This window comes from Nanorana parkeri, unplaced genomic scaffold, assembly GCF_000935625.1.
Source record: "Nanorana parkeri isolate BGI_ZX_2015 unplaced genomic scaffold, ASM93562v1 scaffold792, whole genome shotgun sequence".
In the NCBI taxonomy this organism is placed as follows: domain Eukaryota; kingdom Metazoa; phylum Chordata; class Amphibia; order Anura; family Dicroglossidae; genus Nanorana; species Nanorana parkeri.
Genome location: NW_017307060.1, coordinates 587,303 through 605,452, shown reverse-complemented (window position 1 = coordinate 605,452; position 18,150 = coordinate 587,303). Strand labels below are relative to the sequence as shown.

At 38.2% G+C, this 18,150-nt stretch overlaps 1 protein-coding gene across 1 annotated transcript in view; it reads right to left on the bottom strand.

Moving 5' to 3' along the window:
• The window catches only part of LOC108793936 (mucin-5AC-like), a 117,504-nt gene that overhangs the window by 69,228 nt on the left and 30,126 nt on the right, over positions 1-18,150 (bottom strand). Inside the window, exons 33-48 of the mRNA XM_018564897.1 lie at positions 17,265-17,330; positions 17,041-17,179; positions 15,130-15,179; positions 14,748-14,922; positions 13,804-14,054; positions 11,876-12,059; positions 11,557-11,764; positions 9,565-9,665; positions 9,375-9,406; positions 7,343-7,454; positions 6,508-6,548; positions 5,053-5,181; positions 4,873-4,971; positions 3,248-3,376; positions 3,064-3,162; positions 278-376 (exon numbers count right to left, since the gene is read on the bottom strand). Of these exons, the coding sequence (XP_018420399.1) occupies positions 278-376; positions 3,064-3,162; positions 3,248-3,376; positions 4,873-4,971; positions 5,053-5,181; positions 6,508-6,548; positions 7,343-7,454; positions 9,375-9,406; positions 9,565-9,665; positions 11,557-11,764; positions 11,876-12,059; positions 13,804-14,054; positions 14,748-14,922; positions 15,130-15,179; positions 17,041-17,179; positions 17,265-17,330 (1,914 nt within the window). The remainder of the gene's footprint in view (positions 1-277; positions 377-3,063; positions 3,163-3,247; positions 3,377-4,872; positions 4,972-5,052; positions 5,182-6,507; positions 6,549-7,342; positions 7,455-9,374; positions 9,407-9,564; positions 9,666-11,556; positions 11,765-11,875; positions 12,060-13,803; positions 14,055-14,747; positions 14,923-15,129; positions 15,180-17,040; positions 17,180-17,264; positions 17,331-18,150) is intronic.

Genomic DNA, 18,150 nt, shown 5'->3' with positions numbered 1-18,150 from the left:
CAATAATTTATGCAGCTTTACATAGTTGCACATTTAAATCAGATTTAGAATCTTATTATCAGCGTTGTAGTGCTATAGAGTGGCCTGTTCAAAGTAGATAGAGTCCCACTCTAGGCTTTGGTAATTGCTATGCATGTCATATAATTTAAACATATGTTTTGCAGTTCTACATTTCCAAATGTCTGGACAGAACTTGAGGGAAAGGAAAGCTTCTGCATGGACAATGGAATCCCAGAAATGACATATAAAACCAGAACTGTCATTCTTGCTTATGTACCTGCAAAATCTTTGTAGTATTGTCCTTCATTTTCATTATGCAAACCACCTGTACACATTTTCCACAGCATTCCCCATCAGCCTTCTCCAACCTGAAGCCCTGTGAGGAAGGAAATATTAAGTATTTGAATCAGTACAAATATATTTAAAACATCATTATTTCTGGAGTGTGGCCCTCTGCTTGTTACAACCCTAAAAAATCATGTTATTACAATTGAATGTAAGATAAACCATAAATTGACTTTGCCACTTTAACAACAAAAAGGCTGCTGACATGTATAAAGTGGAGTATAAAAAAAAGGTGTGGAGCACTAGATCTCTAAAGGTGCCTATACACCTTACGATTATCGGATGATTTCCGTATGCGATCGCGTTTTTCGTCCGATATTCGTAAGGTTGATGGGCAGTGTACAACTGCAAATACTGTACAATCAATCAAATTTTGACTATCCAGCAGGTTAGAAAACTTCAGTTGATCGTACCATTTTCGCTAGGTTGCTGGCGTTTCAAAATTTGTTTGATTAACACTGCTCATGCGCAAATGAAAATACGTGCGGTCAATTACCGCAATTCGTCCAGGTGTTTTTTTCACTACAGGCTGATTGAATCTTGCGATAATTGGAGCAGGATGGGGCAGCCGTATATAAGCACACACATCTCAATAGAGGATCAGTGGGACATAACAATGTACACTGCACTCAGAAGCAAGTCAAATGCAGTATCCCTTCTGGTGCTTCTGAATTGTTTTGATCTGCCTTTGAGTTGCTCAAGGGGTCTTTAGGCAATTCATGAGATGTTTCAAGCTTTTTCAAGTTGCTTTTGCTTATTTTTGTATTTACATTGTTTGTAAGGCAGCAGCTGAGATAAAATCAAAAAGCTCCTTTTTGCCAGCAGAACTAATTACATTCAAATTTTCAGAGCCGGTTTATTTATGATCGGTGGCTGTAAAAAAACGTTTTCGTTTTTTACATATTTTCTATAGACATGCCAGTCAAATATAATCATCAGTAGAACCAAATTCACTTTTCATCTCCTGCATAAACCTTAAAGACCTTTTAAATACTGCTAATTTTTTTAACATAATGTTATTGCTCTCTTTTTTTAACCCCTATTGCCCTTCCCTAGTTAAAAAGCTGAAAACTGTTCTTTACAACTGATTATTTACAATCTAACTGTCTGTGAGAAACTTCTCAGTAGTAGTATTTATTTTACATCAGGCTTTGTGGGTGGGAGTAGCAGCATGAAGGGTGTTCCAGCATCACCAGCAGGTGTATTTCAGGATTACCAGGTTCCACACAAAAGGAAGTGGCATAGAGTAATACAGTACAGAAATGTTGGGATGAAAAATGGTACTACTCGGTAGGAGACCTATTATCCTTGCATAGGTATCAAAGTTTAATTTTTCATTTAGACTGGAATGTGCATTTTAAATGAAAATAAAACCTACCAGTGGACACTCTTCAGCTGAGCATTGTGTTGGGATTTCCACAGGGATGTATTGGTCCTCAACAATTTCGCACTTATATTTCATACATGGTTCATTGGATGGGCTCCATGTTTCACCAGGCTAATATTTTTTTTAAAGAAAAAAATATTATTTATGTAAATTAAAGCACAAACATCAGATACAAGCGACAAAATGTACAATATAATTTGCAGAGTCATGAAGTTGTTAGCTTTCTGGCTCATGTGGTCCACTACAATTCCCTACACCATTTCCTACCACTACATGCCTTTGTTCTGGAATGCAGTTTAGGGCTTTTATAAATGCCATGATTTATATAGTTTAACATATTCTCCCTTTCCCCCTTTTCTCCATTGGAGAAAAGGGAGAAAGCAAAACCAAGTAGTACTTTCATGGTAGGCACAGTTTTCTGTGGGCTAAAGAAAAGGTAGAATCTAAAGTATGCCATGGTGTCTCATTGATTGGTGGGCATGATAAATGAAATCTCAAAGCCAAAATGAAGGTCAGTGCTGGAAGACCTCCCTCTGCCAGACAGTGTAAATGCAGGTTTGAACCAGGGTTAGGTTGCTATACTGTATAATGTTAAGCACGTGTCACGGAATGCAGGTCCTACTTTTATCTAAGTCTGAATTATATAGCATCTTCAGCCAGGTCAACCAGCCCGATATTTGTTATTAGCGCAGGCCTGGGGGGTGAATGCTCCTCCTTTTTCTTCCTGGCCCAGTCTTTCCAACAACCAATCATAATTCTGCTTTTATTGATCTGGCATTAATAGACTGAAATTTAACTGGTGGGCTTGTTCACCGCACCAGATCTGGATGAGTTTCTGCATATGCAGTGCAGTGTTTTTTGACGCATTTTTGACGTGTTCCGGTCCATTTTTTTTCTTAGGCTAAAATGGGCTTTCAAGTGTAGTCCAGTGCGTCCCAAGGGTGTTTGCATGCATTTTGTATGTGTTTGCATGTGTTTTGGTGCATTCCAGAGCATGCTGTGGTGTGAACTAAAGCCCAAAATACCATTGGAATACATTGGATGCATTTTTGATCCGTTCTTAAGCTCTGCATCTGCTCCGCACTTGGCGTGAACAAGCCCGGTAACTACAGGTTAAAGTATTGAATCAAAGCCTAATTTCTGTATCAATTGCCTGGTCAAATGTCCCTGCTTCTTTCCATGAAATTGTTATTTCTAATGGCTTACATGAATGTGTCATATTGTGGATGAAATAACACTAAAAGTAACAGAATCCAAATTTGAACTCAAAACAGTACCAGCAAAATGATTCATAATATCATTCAAAATATCACTTATTCATCAAGCTGTACCTGAATAATCTGTGTAGTATTGTCCTTCAGTTTCATTACGCAAGACACCGGTACACAAATGCCACAGCAACCCCCCTTTGTCTTCTCAAAAGTAGAGCCCTGAGAGAAACAAATCATTGTTTAACATTTTGAACCATCAAAATTACTTTACAAATATACTATTTTTGGAAAGTGTTATGCTTACCAATGGACAATCTTCATCACTAGAAACAGCACATTCCTTGGTTGTGGTGTGGATGATTAAATGGTCTGCATCCTGGACACATTGGTGGTAAGTACAGTTGTCATCAGAGGAGCTCCAGGTCTCACCAGACTAGAAAGCAAGATGAAATATTGATAAAACTGTTAATATAATTCATTTGGTTTAATCTATTTGCTGTTCTAACTGTTAATTAATGAGCAAATAAGTACTGAATACTTTGGGGGAGAATTCCCCGCATAAGGAGTTTTAATTCCAACAATTAATCTGCACATTCCAGCTATATAAGGTATTGCAGCATGTCAGTTATAAACAATTCTAAATGAAAAGCAAACCAAACTCAAATAAAATAAGGTAAACATAGTAGCACATTACAGTAAGGGTTTATGTCAGACCATAGCAGCTGCAAATGTCTTTGCTTGTTCTCTCTGGCACTTGGTAGTGTAACTAATTGTACCTAATTACAATGCTGAACAATCCAGCGAGCTATCACTGGTGTTCTATGTTAATCAGCAACTGTGTTGGGTAACATGAGTTGGTTAATCTGTGGCTAGCTACAAAATCTACAAAAAGTCAATCGCTGGGCTGAACTATAAGTGGAAATTTCTGTAACACTAGCTTTACACTTCTTTGCTACTTTGTCTGACATTGCTCCTTCCCCTTCCTTCACCCTCCTTTTTTTTAATGAATACCTTTTTTTATTTTACAAAATAACTGGAGCTTCCACCTTTCTTCCCTAGGTGAGAATGACATAGCTACAGCTGCCATCCTGCATCTAACGAGATGATCTATGCCACAGTGCACATGCACCATACAATCTACTCCACACTGCACATGTGCTGTGATCTGCCATCAGGGGGCCCAGTTGGAAGAACCATCAAGTTGCAGCTAGGCCCCTGGTGATGTAATAAGAGACAGAGGCATTAAGGGACCCAGGGTGCAGCAGCACAGGGGTGTATTTCACCAGGCAATGCTGAATTTGCTGGGCATGTGAATATGTTTTTTAAAAATAACCCAGCAGACAAGGTAAGAGAGGTAAGAAAAAATTTGAGGGGGTAGTGACGTTCCCTTTTATTTGCAGTTAATTTTTTCTTTTAACATTTAAGAAGAGCAATTCTGAAGCTGCTACAAAATGCTAGTGTACCTAATAGACCACCTTAGTTTTACCAAGGCCTGTTTGCCACAACAGTAAAAACATTGGCACACCAATTTTATAAACATCATTCTATTAATATATGTCAACATTTAGTTGCTGCCTGGGTCCACATTTGGGATAGTTTCCTTCACATCATATCTATATAAAAGGTGTCAGACAAGCTAAGACATAATATAAATCTCCCCAACAAGTACACAGGCAGCAGTACACACTATTCTCCAGTGGAGCAGGGAAAATTAAAATACTCTGTCATGAACAAATTGTTGTCTGCATTTCTATTGGGAAAATGTCCCCTCACTTCTTGTCCGCAAGAACAGAAAGGGAAGACAAATCCCCTCAATGATGTCCCATTCTATCCAAACTTGTAAAAAAAAAAAAAGCTTTGACTGGAGTTGAGCTTTCATTTAGTATTGCTCTACAAGGTAGTAACATCAAAGAAAAGAAAGGTATCTACCGGATAAATCATAATCTCATCATTTTTCATCTTCATTATACAATCAACCTGTACACAGTGACCACAGCAATCATGCTCATCCTCCACGTATTTGAAGCCCTAAAACAGAGAATTACAAGCATTAAGAGACTCTATAGGAAGATTATACTGTATTTGTTGTTGTAAAGGCTGCAGACTAACCTTGTCGCATTCCTTTTTGCAGGAAATGGGTGTGCAGTTCACCGAGTGTAGTAAGGTCAATGCATCTATGTCATACGAGCATACACACTCATGACAGGAATCTGGAACTTGAGGTATTACATGTCCAGGCTATGAATCAAAATAAAAAAAATGGGTTAGATTCCATATTATGGCATAAGATTTATTTGTATAAACATTTACAATAGTGCTGGATCAGATGATTTTGCATAAATTCATTGAAAATACGTGTAATACGTATTAAAAAAAAGACCTCATGTATTAAAGTGTCTCAATAAGACTCTTCCTTTGTTTAAAATAATCCAATCACATGCTATTTAACTCTGTATTAACTCTTGGTTAACTCTAGCCTGAATGAACTCCTTCCTTACCTTCTTCTCTTAGCTGTTATTAAGTCCATTCCAAGACCTTATAAACAGCTGCTGGGTGTTAAAATTAGGGGGCTGACAGTGTACCAAGATTCTAGTGCAATGAATTATTGGTAAAACAATAGGCCTATAGCCATTTATAGGACTAAATGTAAAGGTGCCCATACACTGCTCGATTCTCGTACGAGAATCGAGCAGTGTGAACGAAGACGTGCAACCGTTTCTACTGTACGGTTGCACGTCTTTTGTCGAACCAACATGCTCGAAAACCCGCCGAGAATCGTACGATTGTCGGCAGGTTTCTAGCCTGCTCGTCCGATAGCTGCGGAGCGGGCCAGTGTGCGCACACTGCCCGTTCTGCATTGCGGTCATCGGAAGCCCGCCCCTCAGCGGGGCGGGCTTTCGATGATCGCAAGTACGATCTGCCCATCCAAGGTGGGCAGATCGTACGACCTTTCAATAAGCATACGACCATCGCAAGACTTTTGTCATAAGGTGTATGGGCACCTTAAGAAATGCACCAGTCCATTAGGCATATACAGGTGAGAGGAATGAACTGGTTAAAGCGGATATCAGGCTGTTTTGCAATTCATGATTCAATACAATACATAACTGAAGTTCAGCTAAAGGCAAAAGGCTTCGCATGACAAGGGAAAGTATTAAAACCTCTGTTTATATCTCTGTCTGTCTCCTTAGTGACCATAATTCTCACCAAAACATAAAGTAAGGGTAAACCTTCCAATGGGCAAACGTGTTCTAGTGGTAAATGTCTAAAAGTGGATTTCTCCACATTTTTTGATATTTCCCCTCACTCCCTATTGTGTCTCTGGGACAGGAAGTGTAGAACAATCTCCCCAGCGATTCCCAGACAGCAACAAAATAAACACAACAAATGTTTTAACCTTTACTTATTTATAACTAATTAAAAAAGTAGTTTTACTATTAGATATACTTTATGTTTATGTTGCTATATCTTAATAACACATATCATTATAGCCATATCATTATAACACATTTCTGGGTTTTTCCTCAATAAAACTTAAATATTTGCTGTCCAGAGACTTCTTACCTTATAAATTTCATCATGGAAAACACAGACTGGCATTACACCTGAGGTAAAATGTGAGAATATTTGAGTATATTCATATTGTGATGATATATTCAGCTTTGTTTTTTTACACAGCAACTCTGAATAATTACTAATTAGGTTCTAAAATTAGTTTTTACATGGTAAAATAGACTTCAACCATTAGTAATTAGTTTAACTCAATATAGTTACAATATTATCTTAGTTAAAAGAAAACTTAGCTCTTAGGAACCTGTGATGCCGGGCCAGCATCCCGCTCAGCTACCATGCACCCCACTCCCACCCCCGGTAACATGCACTGCCAGCGCCACCACCCCCTTTCCCTGCCTCAGGCAGCAAAAATTGTAGGGGCACTCCTGGTTTCTAACCATTGTTTAATGCAATGTTCAGATATTGTGCAGTCAAATGCAGGTAAGAAGTCCTCTGCTCTCCTACAAGGTGATGTGCACTCAGGACATTTCTCTCAAATATTCAATGCAGCTATTTTATTAAATGCATATATGGTTAAATAATAAAAATCTCATTAAAAAACAACTGTGATGTTCCGAGAAATAGCAGGTTATTTTTTAAGCGTTGAGTATATCTACTTTGTGAAATTATAATTAAGTACTTACTGCACTCATATTTTGGGCAGCAGTCACCTTCCAGAAATACAGGGATAGCTTCAAAACCAATAGCACACTTCTTTTCTTCATGCAAGCAGTAGGTACTGTTACATACTATGGGCATACAGATCAAACATTAGCATTCATAAAGCAGTAGATAGAATAATCAGCGATTAGATCTGATATAAGATACAGGTAAGATGTTTACTTACCACACTCAGTCTGCATACAGCATGGTTGTTCTGGGTTTGGCCGAGTGACAGGGATGAAGCCTTCCATTTCACAGGAGATGGGTGTTAATTTAGGACAAGACAGTTGCTCACACTGCACAGTGAGGGAATTTGGTTCACAGACACATTTCTGGCACCCACTAGTCCAGGTCTCTCCAGGCTGTTTATATATAAAAGATCATTTAATTCTATGTTCACCATGAGTGCGGTAATTTTTGACATCTATATACATTTACTCTGTGCCTGTGTAATACTAATATCTCAGGTAGCCTGCAGTAACTATATACTGTAACTATATGTTTATCCAATGGTATTGTGAACAAGGGGTCAAAAAATAAATGGGTTTTATATAGGGATGTCCCCATACAGATATTATTATTTTTTTTACTGTATCACTTTTACTGCAGGAAGTTGTAACACAATCTTATGTATAAAAAGTGTTGCAAAGGTAAACTTTTTGTTGTTCATTGTAACCTATCAGCTTCCAACTTTTTCCACTTTTCATGAATCAAAACATTTCCCGCACAGAAAAGGTGAGCATGCAAAGTAGGGGTTAAGTTTAAAGTGTTTGTAAAGCCAATATATCTTATTTTTTTAGTTTTAGATTGAGTATAGAAGGGCTGCTATCCTTATCAGGTTACTTTTTTGCTGTCTGTATTTTAACATATTTTTAACACTATTATCAGAGGTTTTAACAGGAAATTACATGAAGTGAAAGGAATTACTAGGCTAGAAAGTTATCAGAGTAAGAGTAAGTGTGTAAGTGTTTATGCTCATATCTCTTACTAGGCTAGAAAGTTATCAGAGTAAGAGATATACCCATCGGAGGATTTTCTCTTGCCTCTTGCTCTGACAAGTCTAACATTTTGGGGTTGATTTACTAACCTTATAAACACACCACGAACATGTATACACCTCTGTAGTGTGTTCCCTCCCAGCATGATCTATTGGTGGAATCTAGACACCTTTGTAATGTGTACACACCCAGCAGGTGTGTTGTGCAAAGCCCTGCATGAATTGCAAGGTGATGTTGTGTAAATTAGCTCTACATTGTGTTGCTTGCGTTGATGAATGCAGGAATGTAAATGCATGAGCTAACCATTTTTGTCTAAACTGTGAAGCAGCATTATATATCCATCATGTGCATGATTTTTCCATATATGGCATTAGTGGAAATATGCTTTTAGAGACTTTTTGGTTGATAAATACGTTTTGCTGTGTAAAAATCACACGTACCTAGTGCGTGCGTGTGTTTAGGTTAGTAAATCACCCCCTTTGTCTCAGTGCAAATGGTCAACAGGACAAATAGAGTGGTGAGCCTCTCCAGCAGGGAGATCAATGGATAGCAATAAAAGTTAAACAAAGGGACTAATACCTATTTTCAAATGATAGCGTTAGGGTTACTTGGAATGTTAACACGTGAGGGGTAGAGATAAAGATGTGTTACGGTTGCAAGGAGGAGATATGTTAGCAGCACACAAACAAGCTTGTTTAACATTAAAAGCAATTTTTTCTTGTATGATCATGTAGAAAAACAAGCATGTGAGGAAGGATCACTGTATGGTCCCAAGATGTTGGTGTCCTATGTGATGATACAAGAATAAATGGCTTTAGAAACAAACTTGGTGGTGTGCTGGAGACATATCTTATCCATCTGATACAACATGACCAGGAGATGTTGCAGCACCTTCTTAACCACATGGCTGATTCCAGTATGGCGTATGAGAGAAATATAATCTATGGTTAAAAGAAGAGTTGCTTTAACAGTTTGTGTTATGCTTACTGGGAGGGTTAGAATGAGTAATAAGTAGGGTTAGTCCAAGGTAGGTCTTAGGCTTTGCTCATGGAGCTGTGTCCTGAGAATTACCAGTGCCACTAAAAGTGAATACATCTGACTTTCACATACATCCTGCCTTGAGCAACTAAAAAAGTACTAATTTAAAGGAAACTTAACATATTCATATTGTTTCAGGCATTTCAATATGGTGTTTTTCAATGATTAAGTCCAACTTACATATTTGGGCATTCCATCAGGACCAACACAAACTGAAAAAAAGTAAGGAAACTCAGTTTCATGACATAATTATTACCTAAAAATTAACTGAATTAAAGAATTCTGCTTATACTATTTTATAGCCATCTTTGTCCTTTCAGTTGCTGATAACTGGTTTCAGTGATTAAATAATATATATTTACATACTCACCACAGCTCTTGACACAAGTATCACTGTAGAAATTGAAAAGCATTTTTCCTGTTGGGCAGAAGCAGCCTTCAGTTTTATCGGTATTAATACTTTCCACATGTCTGTAAAAAGAATGAAGTAACGGCATTTTAACTGTACATAGAGCATAATTTGGAACTTATCTATATACCACAAGCTAATCAATTTATAATGCTATAGTCACAAGTTTTAATTTTTACAGGCTGGATCTGCAGAATGCTTTATTGCTGTAGTTACAAATAATATAAGCAGGCAGTTGATAATGCAAGGCAAGATTAAGTACCTTTCCTTATAACGAGCCCTCTATCATTTGGTATTATGGCAGCAATACCCCCTGTTGACTGACAGGAAAGGATTGCCTGTTCAGGTGTTTTCCCCCATACCTGTGGTCCTTATACTCAGCATGGGTGTAGTCACAGTGTGCTCCAACTAATACAAGATGCTAGCTGTTTATGAGAAGGGGGAGCTGACCAATGAATAGGCTTCAGTAAAGAAACAGTATTGTAAAAAAAGTCTGCTTTATGTTTATTAACATTTCTTACTTGCTGTCACAGGTGTTAATGTTCACAGGTCCACAAGGATTGTATACCTTTCCAGCAGGACAGTTAAATGCTATATTGTAAAAAGCAAAAAATAAAATAAAAAATAAAGCCATAGATACATTGATAGATAAATAGATAGACATACAGACAGACAGACAGACATCAGACAGACAGACAGACAGACAGACAGACAGACAGACAGACAGACAGACAGACAGACAGATAGATAGATAGATAGATAGATAGATAGATAGATAGATAGATAGATAGATAGATAGATAGATAGATAGAATGTGTTTTTATTTTTCCTCTGCTATTACTCAAGTCAAGGATAGTAATATGGCCATATTTAACTAGAGTGAGTTACAGAACTTACGGCAATGGCCTCCAGTTTTTCCTCTCCAGTCTACACAGATTCCATTAGCATTGCACAGGGAAGCATAGATCTCCAAGCTGGAACACTGTACAGAATCATTTCTAATACGGCAGGCATCAAAGACACAACCTTCGTGGTAAGGCTTTGGTGGTATAATCTTGTGGCATGCAGCAAAGACACTTTGAAGAGAGAAGTTTAATTAAAATGAAAGCTGCTTCTTTTTTTTGTACTTTTGCTTGACTACGTATTTGTCATGTTTAAGAAAATATTCATCAGTGATGTATCTTCTTCCTCTCATTCCCAGTCTGAAATGTTTAGTAGGGTTGTATGGAGATTCAATTAGAGTGAGGCAATCTGAACACAAACAGCTTTTGCGCTCTCTTTAAGAAAACTCAAAGTGCTCTGGTAAAGCAATGTCATGAGTGGAAGCTGTATTTAATGTAATTTTTATCTGAAAAAATATTGTTCATCTATTGTAAAAAAAATAAAAGTAAATAAACCTAAAAATATAAATGAAAGGGACTTAAACAATTATGGCTTCCCTCTTATTTAAGTTCCATGCAATTTGTTGCAGCTAGAGTTCACACATTTCCTCACATGTAGGGTGGGCAGACCTTCATTCTTCTTGCTGTTTTACCAATTTAATTCTAATTTGCAAGGCAGTTTTAAATCTGATTGGTGTCTATAAGAAACAATAGTACTCACACTAACTAACAGGTTTTTCAGTATGTGAGAAACACCAAGGGTCATACAGTGGCTTTAGGCTTAATGCTAGTCTTCTGTTTGCGTAATGTGGACTGAGGTAGTGGGTTGAATGATGGTGGCCATTATTCAGCCTGGAAGACTGGTACATCTAATGGCCAAAAGAATTTAAGGTGACTATTGCAAATAAAGCTGCTTCTTTTTTGTACTTTTGCTTGACTATTTATTTGTTATGATAAAAATAATTGATTTTCACTAATCTTTCATTTTGACTGGAACATCCTTAAATATAAAGTGCCAAAAAAGGAACAATTATGTAACTTGCTTTAATTATATAGATGTAATATCACTTACTCGCTTAAGATAACTTCACATAGCTGTGAAGGTGGACAAGTTGGTGTTGGAGTTGGTATTGGAGGTGGTGTTGGTGTTACAGGAGGTGGTTTATTGCAGCCAGGTGTTGTAGTATTGACCCTCCATTTAGGAGCCATTGCAGAGCAATCTGTTACAATCTTGCCACTTGGCAATCGGCAGTCTTCAGTTTGGTTGTTGGAGCAAGTACCTTTGTTGGAAAAAACATCCAAATAATATCACTTAACATCAATATAATGTAAAACCGTACAGAAAGCCACACCCTTACAAATTAAAAAAGTATTAAGAGCTATTTACTTACCGCATTGTCCTTCTGTGTTGTAAGCAAATTTACTAAATGGCAGTTTAATTACAAAAATCATTCCGCTGAATGAAATGAAGGCACCTATTTCTGTAATTTCCACATTCATGTTGATACCAGCACTGGTGATGGTAATGCCATCCTTGGTGAAACCAGGAACGATCCAGTCATTGTTGAACCTAATCTGTAGAGTGGAGAGGATAGGATACAGTCATCCCTGAATAATCCCCATTGGAAGCAACCACTGATTCACTGTGCAGCCCAGTACATGAAATGAATTATAACAGGGCATGTGGTAACATGAAAAGAGGATCATATGTTCCTAATTCGTGGTTTGAGGTTATAACTGAGCCACAAAAATTGTAAACAATAGCAGCCCTAAAAATATGTGCGCACCATAATTACAGAAAATGTTATAGATTTTGGACAACTTTAAAGTGTATGTAAACCCATAATCTATTTTTATAGTGTGCATGGCCTTACTGTGTGCAATTTTCTTAGGTAAATAATTGTTTTTTAATCTGCTGCAAAATTGTTTTACCTAAAGACCCTTGCTGCAACAGCTCTTCATGTTGACAATGCTAAGCCACTGCTTCACAATTATCAGTTGTGTGAACTCCTTTTGGCTGCCTATCTGATAGACCTGATATGTTGCCCAACAGCCAACTTAAGGAGCAAGCATTGCAGGCTAATGAGGAAGTTATTAAGTGTTGTCAGTCTACAACAGGAAGTGCTGTTATTGGCAGCATCCCCAGGTACGAAACTTTGCAACTGATTTACAAAAATGGTCTGCATAAGAAAACTGTATACAGAAATGATGCCAGATATTCTGAAAAACAGATTTGGGGTTTTGGTATAATATGATATAAGGGTATTATATCAATAGCACAACACAAAAGGGCTTCATACGAGACATTATGCTAAAGAGTAGTGTATAACAGGAAGCGGCTTCACATGAAGAGATCAGGCAAAAAAAAATGAAGGAATTCAGTCAGGGATGCACACTGCTTGTAAACCAACTCTTAGGGCAACCTGTAATTGTATTAAGCTTGTATGCTTTTTATACACATCTTTTCACTTACCGTACTTCCCAAAAAGGTATTAGTTTGTATTTTGGCTAAAATATGTAAGCTCACCATCTGCAGCATAATTACAGATTTTGGTTGTCATTAATCTTACAAGGATCGTATACTGCTACAGGGCTCCATACAAGACATTATACTAATGGGAAATGTAAAACACTGAGGGGGTTCATGTAAAGACATCAGACAAGTGTAGAATGTAGCAAGCATAAAAGAAATATAATGTTATTCAGTATTTTTACATCATGTTGCCTTAGCTACACCTTAATGATTGATGTCATTTGTACCAACTTTATCCCTTGTGCTATGTGATCATTTTAGTAAAAACTACTGCTGCCATGTTTTATGAACTATAGGGAGTCTTTTGACTGTCCAAACCTTCCCCCTACTGCTCTTTTGCAAAATTTAGCCACAGATTTCCCAAGCAGGCAATTAATACATCATACAAATGCATAACCCAGAGATTTACATAACACAAATATTTTAAATATGGTATCCTGCTAAGCAATTGTCACAAACAACATGTCGCTCACACAACAGTGGATAAGACCCACTAATTAAGGGGACCTGTAAGAGCAGAACAATGGGACTTGTCATAGCTTGTTCAGAGGTTCAACTTTCATGCTGTAATATTAATTATTTATTTACTATCTATTGAGTAGCTAATCTGAAACAAGCATGCAACCAGCAATGTTAAAACTCCAACCTGCATATTTGTTGCAGGTCAGTGATTTGCACCAGCTCTAAAATTTCTCTCCTGGCAGGTTTCTTTCAAGGCTTACATGACTACAATGCAATGGACTCTGGAAATACCATCTCATATATACAAATTGATGTATCTCTTACCCTGTTTTTCATCCTTCCTTGGTATAACATACGTGTTAACACAATCTCATTGGATTTATAGTAGACCAAGATAGACTGTGGACAGGACAAGCCATCTGCAGCATCACAGAAATAGTTGTCAACCAGGACTCGGAAGTTGTCATACTTGGGAGTGATCTGCTGCACAAGAACATATGTGCAGTTGTCCAAGAATGTGTAGTAGGTTCCATCAAAGGTTATGTAATGTGGATCACCCCACCCACTGCAGACACCTGTTAGGGGGCAAGATATTCCTCTGTGTTATTATGCATTTGCACCATGTAAAACAGAAATTTCAAAGTATAGATTCTTCCAAAACTATTTTTTTCAGAACTTGAATAGAGAGTTAATGGGTTACAGCCAAGTTTAGTGCTGAGGTATTGCCATCTGTGCCCTGCTTAGATTAAAACAAGACATAAAAAAATGTTTTTTTTTCATCTCTACAGTACATCAACATCCCCCATGTATTATTCCCTTACAATTCTGCAAGTACAACAAAATAACTGTTGATGTGCCAGAAATATAGTGTGCTTTCTCTTTAACATGACAACATAGCATATTTTCAGTTATTATTTCTAAATGCTGTGTCAGCCCTGCCTGCTTCATTTGTGATGCAGTACAAAGTACAAATACTCTGCTCATCTCCTCCCACCTCCTCCTTGGGTAAGTTATCCAAAGCGGACATTTGTTCCATTGACAGCTAGGGGGGGGGGGGGATTTCCCCTTCTTTGTAGATATTTCCTTTCACTGCTTGTATCTTTGGAAATGGAAGTGAAGGAAATCTGCCAAATAGGTTTACATACACTTTATGTCTCAAACTACTCCAAACAAAACATGTTATGTTAGTACTTAGGGTCAGGTCCATTAATTAGTTTTATTAATTAATTGCTCACTTGTCAAGGTGGTTCTTCATTTATTAAACTTACATTGACATTCGTAGTAGTCACAGCAACCATCTGCGCTCTTTTTCTTAATTGGTGGGAAGCCATTAGCACAATTTATCGGTTTGATCTCTGGGCATGTCACTGGCTTGTGGATAGTGATATTGTTTCCTTGGCATGTGACCTGTTCACACTTGTCATTTATCCATGTCTCATTGGTCTACAGAATGGGAGAAATTTTTTTTTATTTGATAATGCTATATCACAAACACATACATAGCTATATATGATGTTATTAGGAATTATATAAATGGTTATTAGTTTTTTTAGTATTAAAAATACACTGTCACCTTGCTCATGCAGAGGAGAGTGAAAGTGTCTCTACAAGGGGCATCCCCCAACCTCCTTATTTTTACCTGACCGTTACTCTATTGCAGTTGATTCCTCCTTTATAGCTGGCGAGAATACCCTGCACCTCTAGGTATGGAGGAGCATGTGGCCTACTCCCCTCTGAGAGTGTTGGGTCCAGCAGCTAATGACTAGGCCCAAACAAGGTCACAAGGCTAGGAAGGTAATATCTCTGCTACAACAGGTCACCAACACTGCTGATTTCCACCTTGGCTGTGGAGGAGGAAGGAACAGGCTGTGGAATGAGGTACGGCAGGTAAGGTGAGTATGGCAGGAGCTGGGTGGCTTTTTAGAGAATCTGTTTATTATTGTCTGATTTTAATATATGATCATTCTGTATACATCAGGTTGCAGAGGCCACAGCAGTGGAATGGATGCATGTCAACTGAAGGAAAGATCAATACCAACTAGGCACCAGACTGCTGGAATATTGGGTGGGCATGTGTCTTTTCTGCAGTTTCCAATAATATTAGGCATAAAGTAGGGAAAATGTACTTATGCATGGGGGACTAATGCTTCATTTAGTCCAATCTAATGGTTTACATGTCTCAAAATATACTATATACTGTATATCACAAATTTAAAATGTGTAAAGGCAGCATGTTATTTAATTTTGGCTAGTGGTGACCCTCTGTAAAGTTTTGATTGCTGTCTTTGCCTCTACTGGGAAAAATAACCCTTCTATTTGACAGAAAATAATGAGAAACTCCAAGGGGTTGATTTACTAACCATATAAACACACCACGAACATGTATACACCTCTGTAGCATGATCTATGGGTGGAATCTAAACACCTTTGTAGTGTGTACACACCCAGCAGGTGTGTTGTGCAAAGCCCTGCATGAATTTGCAAGGTGATGTTGTGTAAATTAGCTCTATGTTGTGTTGCTTGCGTTGATGAATGCAGGAATGTAAATGCATGAGCTAACCATTTTTGTCTAAACTGTGAAGCAGCATTATATATGCATCATGTGCATGATTTTTCCATATATGGCATTAGTGGAAATATGCTTTTAGAGACTTTTTGGTTGATAAATACGTTTTGCTGTGTAAAAATCACACGCACCTAGTGCGTGCTTGTATTTAGGTTAGTAAATCACCCCCCAAATGTTTGTATTGTCACCACAGTACGAGATCAGGGTACAGCAGTCTAAGCTGGCAATCACCAGCACTTTGGGGAAATTTCCTCTCATTTCCTGTTGTGTCTTCAGGACAAGAAGTGAAGGGAAATCTCCTATCCAAAATTAAAAAGGTTTTTCCTGTACCTACATTTTAATCCTATAAAACATAAGCTTTAGAAGTTATGGTATATCAGGTTATAACCCTGCTGTAGCTAGGATATAACAGGCCCATTTTTTATGTACACAATCCATACCATTTAGTGCCAAAGTGCAGTTGGGTGCACTACCCTTGCTGGTACTGCAGCAGACAATTGAAAAAATGGCAAGCTCACCAAAAATCCAAAGCAACTAAAGCTTTTGGAACACAAAAAGCATGGCGATCGGATAAGAAACAAAGGTTTCAGGAACACATAGCTCTCCTAACCAAGGTAACATGTTTCATTGAGAGGACATGCATGCTCACTTTCAAAGGCTCTCTTGAGAGACTGGGTTCATTTACTAAAGGAGTAGATCATGTTCACCTTGCAACAGAATTTTTGCTTAGCTTAGTGAATATGGTTTAAATTCACTTGGCAAAGAATGCCCAATAACAAGTGAGGAAAATAGAAAAAAAAACAGGATTGTTGCTTGCATTTGATTGGATTATGGAAGCCAGCAGAGCTGCACCTAATTCGATAAGCTGAGGGAACATGTCATTGCAAAGTAAAAATTCACTTTGCTAAGTAAAAATAGCCTTTAGTAAATCAACCCCCTGCATCACCCAAAACCAAATATACTTGGTTGGTTATAAGGAGGTTTAGTTTAGTTACCTTTCTTGGTGGACAGCCTTCTACTGGTGTGGTTAGAGTAGTTGAAGGAGTAGTTGAAGGAGTAGTTGAAGGAGTAGTTGTAGGAGTAGTTGTAGGAGTAGTTATAGGAGTAGTTGCATTTTTTGTACATGTAGTACGCCTATGGGTTGTTGGTGACGTTGTGGTCTCTGGTGTTGTTGTAGTAGCTTGGGTTGTGCAAGGTCCTGTAAATCTCTCAGCCTCACAGACATCATTGCAAACAGCATAGAAAGAGCAACCGGCTTCATCAGTCTTGTTGTAGATAATTTCTCCTGCAGGAGAAGACACTTATTTAAGGAAAAGTGTACAAGATGTATTGTCATTTACATTACTGATTTTCTAAAGCCATTTTTTAAAATTATGGATAGGTTTGGGAAGCGTTAGCACCTTTGTCAGGGTTTTATTGATGTCTATGTCCCCAGTTTTTGGATTCACACTTTTATGTGCACTGGTGAGCACTTTCACAAATTGAAAGTGGGGAAAAATTCAGAGCTGTCACCAGAACAGAAATATGAATTTTTCCAATGGGATCACTTGTTTTGGTGACTACTATTTTAGAGGGGATTTCCTGTTGATTCCTATTGTGGGGTCTATTCACAAAGCTGCCGAGGGCAGCCGAGTGAATGATCGATCAGAAGTGAAGTGAGCCGAACACTGTTCGGCTATTCACTTCAGGCTGGTACGGCTGATTTCAGCCGTACATCGGCTGAAATCAGCCGCACATTGGCTTGCTTCGTGTGGCTTCGGATCAGCCGAACATGCTTAGCATGTTCGGCTGACCTGAAGTGCAGAAGGAGTTCAACTCAGCCGATCCAACATCTGGATCGGGTGAGCCGAACCTCCGGCAGGCTTCACACTGTTGTTCGGGCTATTCTGAAAGATCCCGAACAGCAGTGAGAGAATAGCCGAATGCCGCCGAGCGGCATTTGGCTCGGCTGTTCTGCTCGGTCCCTCAGAGGCACCGAGCAGAACAGAAAAAGAGTGAAAAAAGTAGAAAAAAGTTAATAGAAAACGATTGTGCAGAGCTAGCAGTGACAGCTAGCTCCGCCCAATAGTTTCCTATTGTCCGGCGGCTCTGCTGCTGTAAAAAAA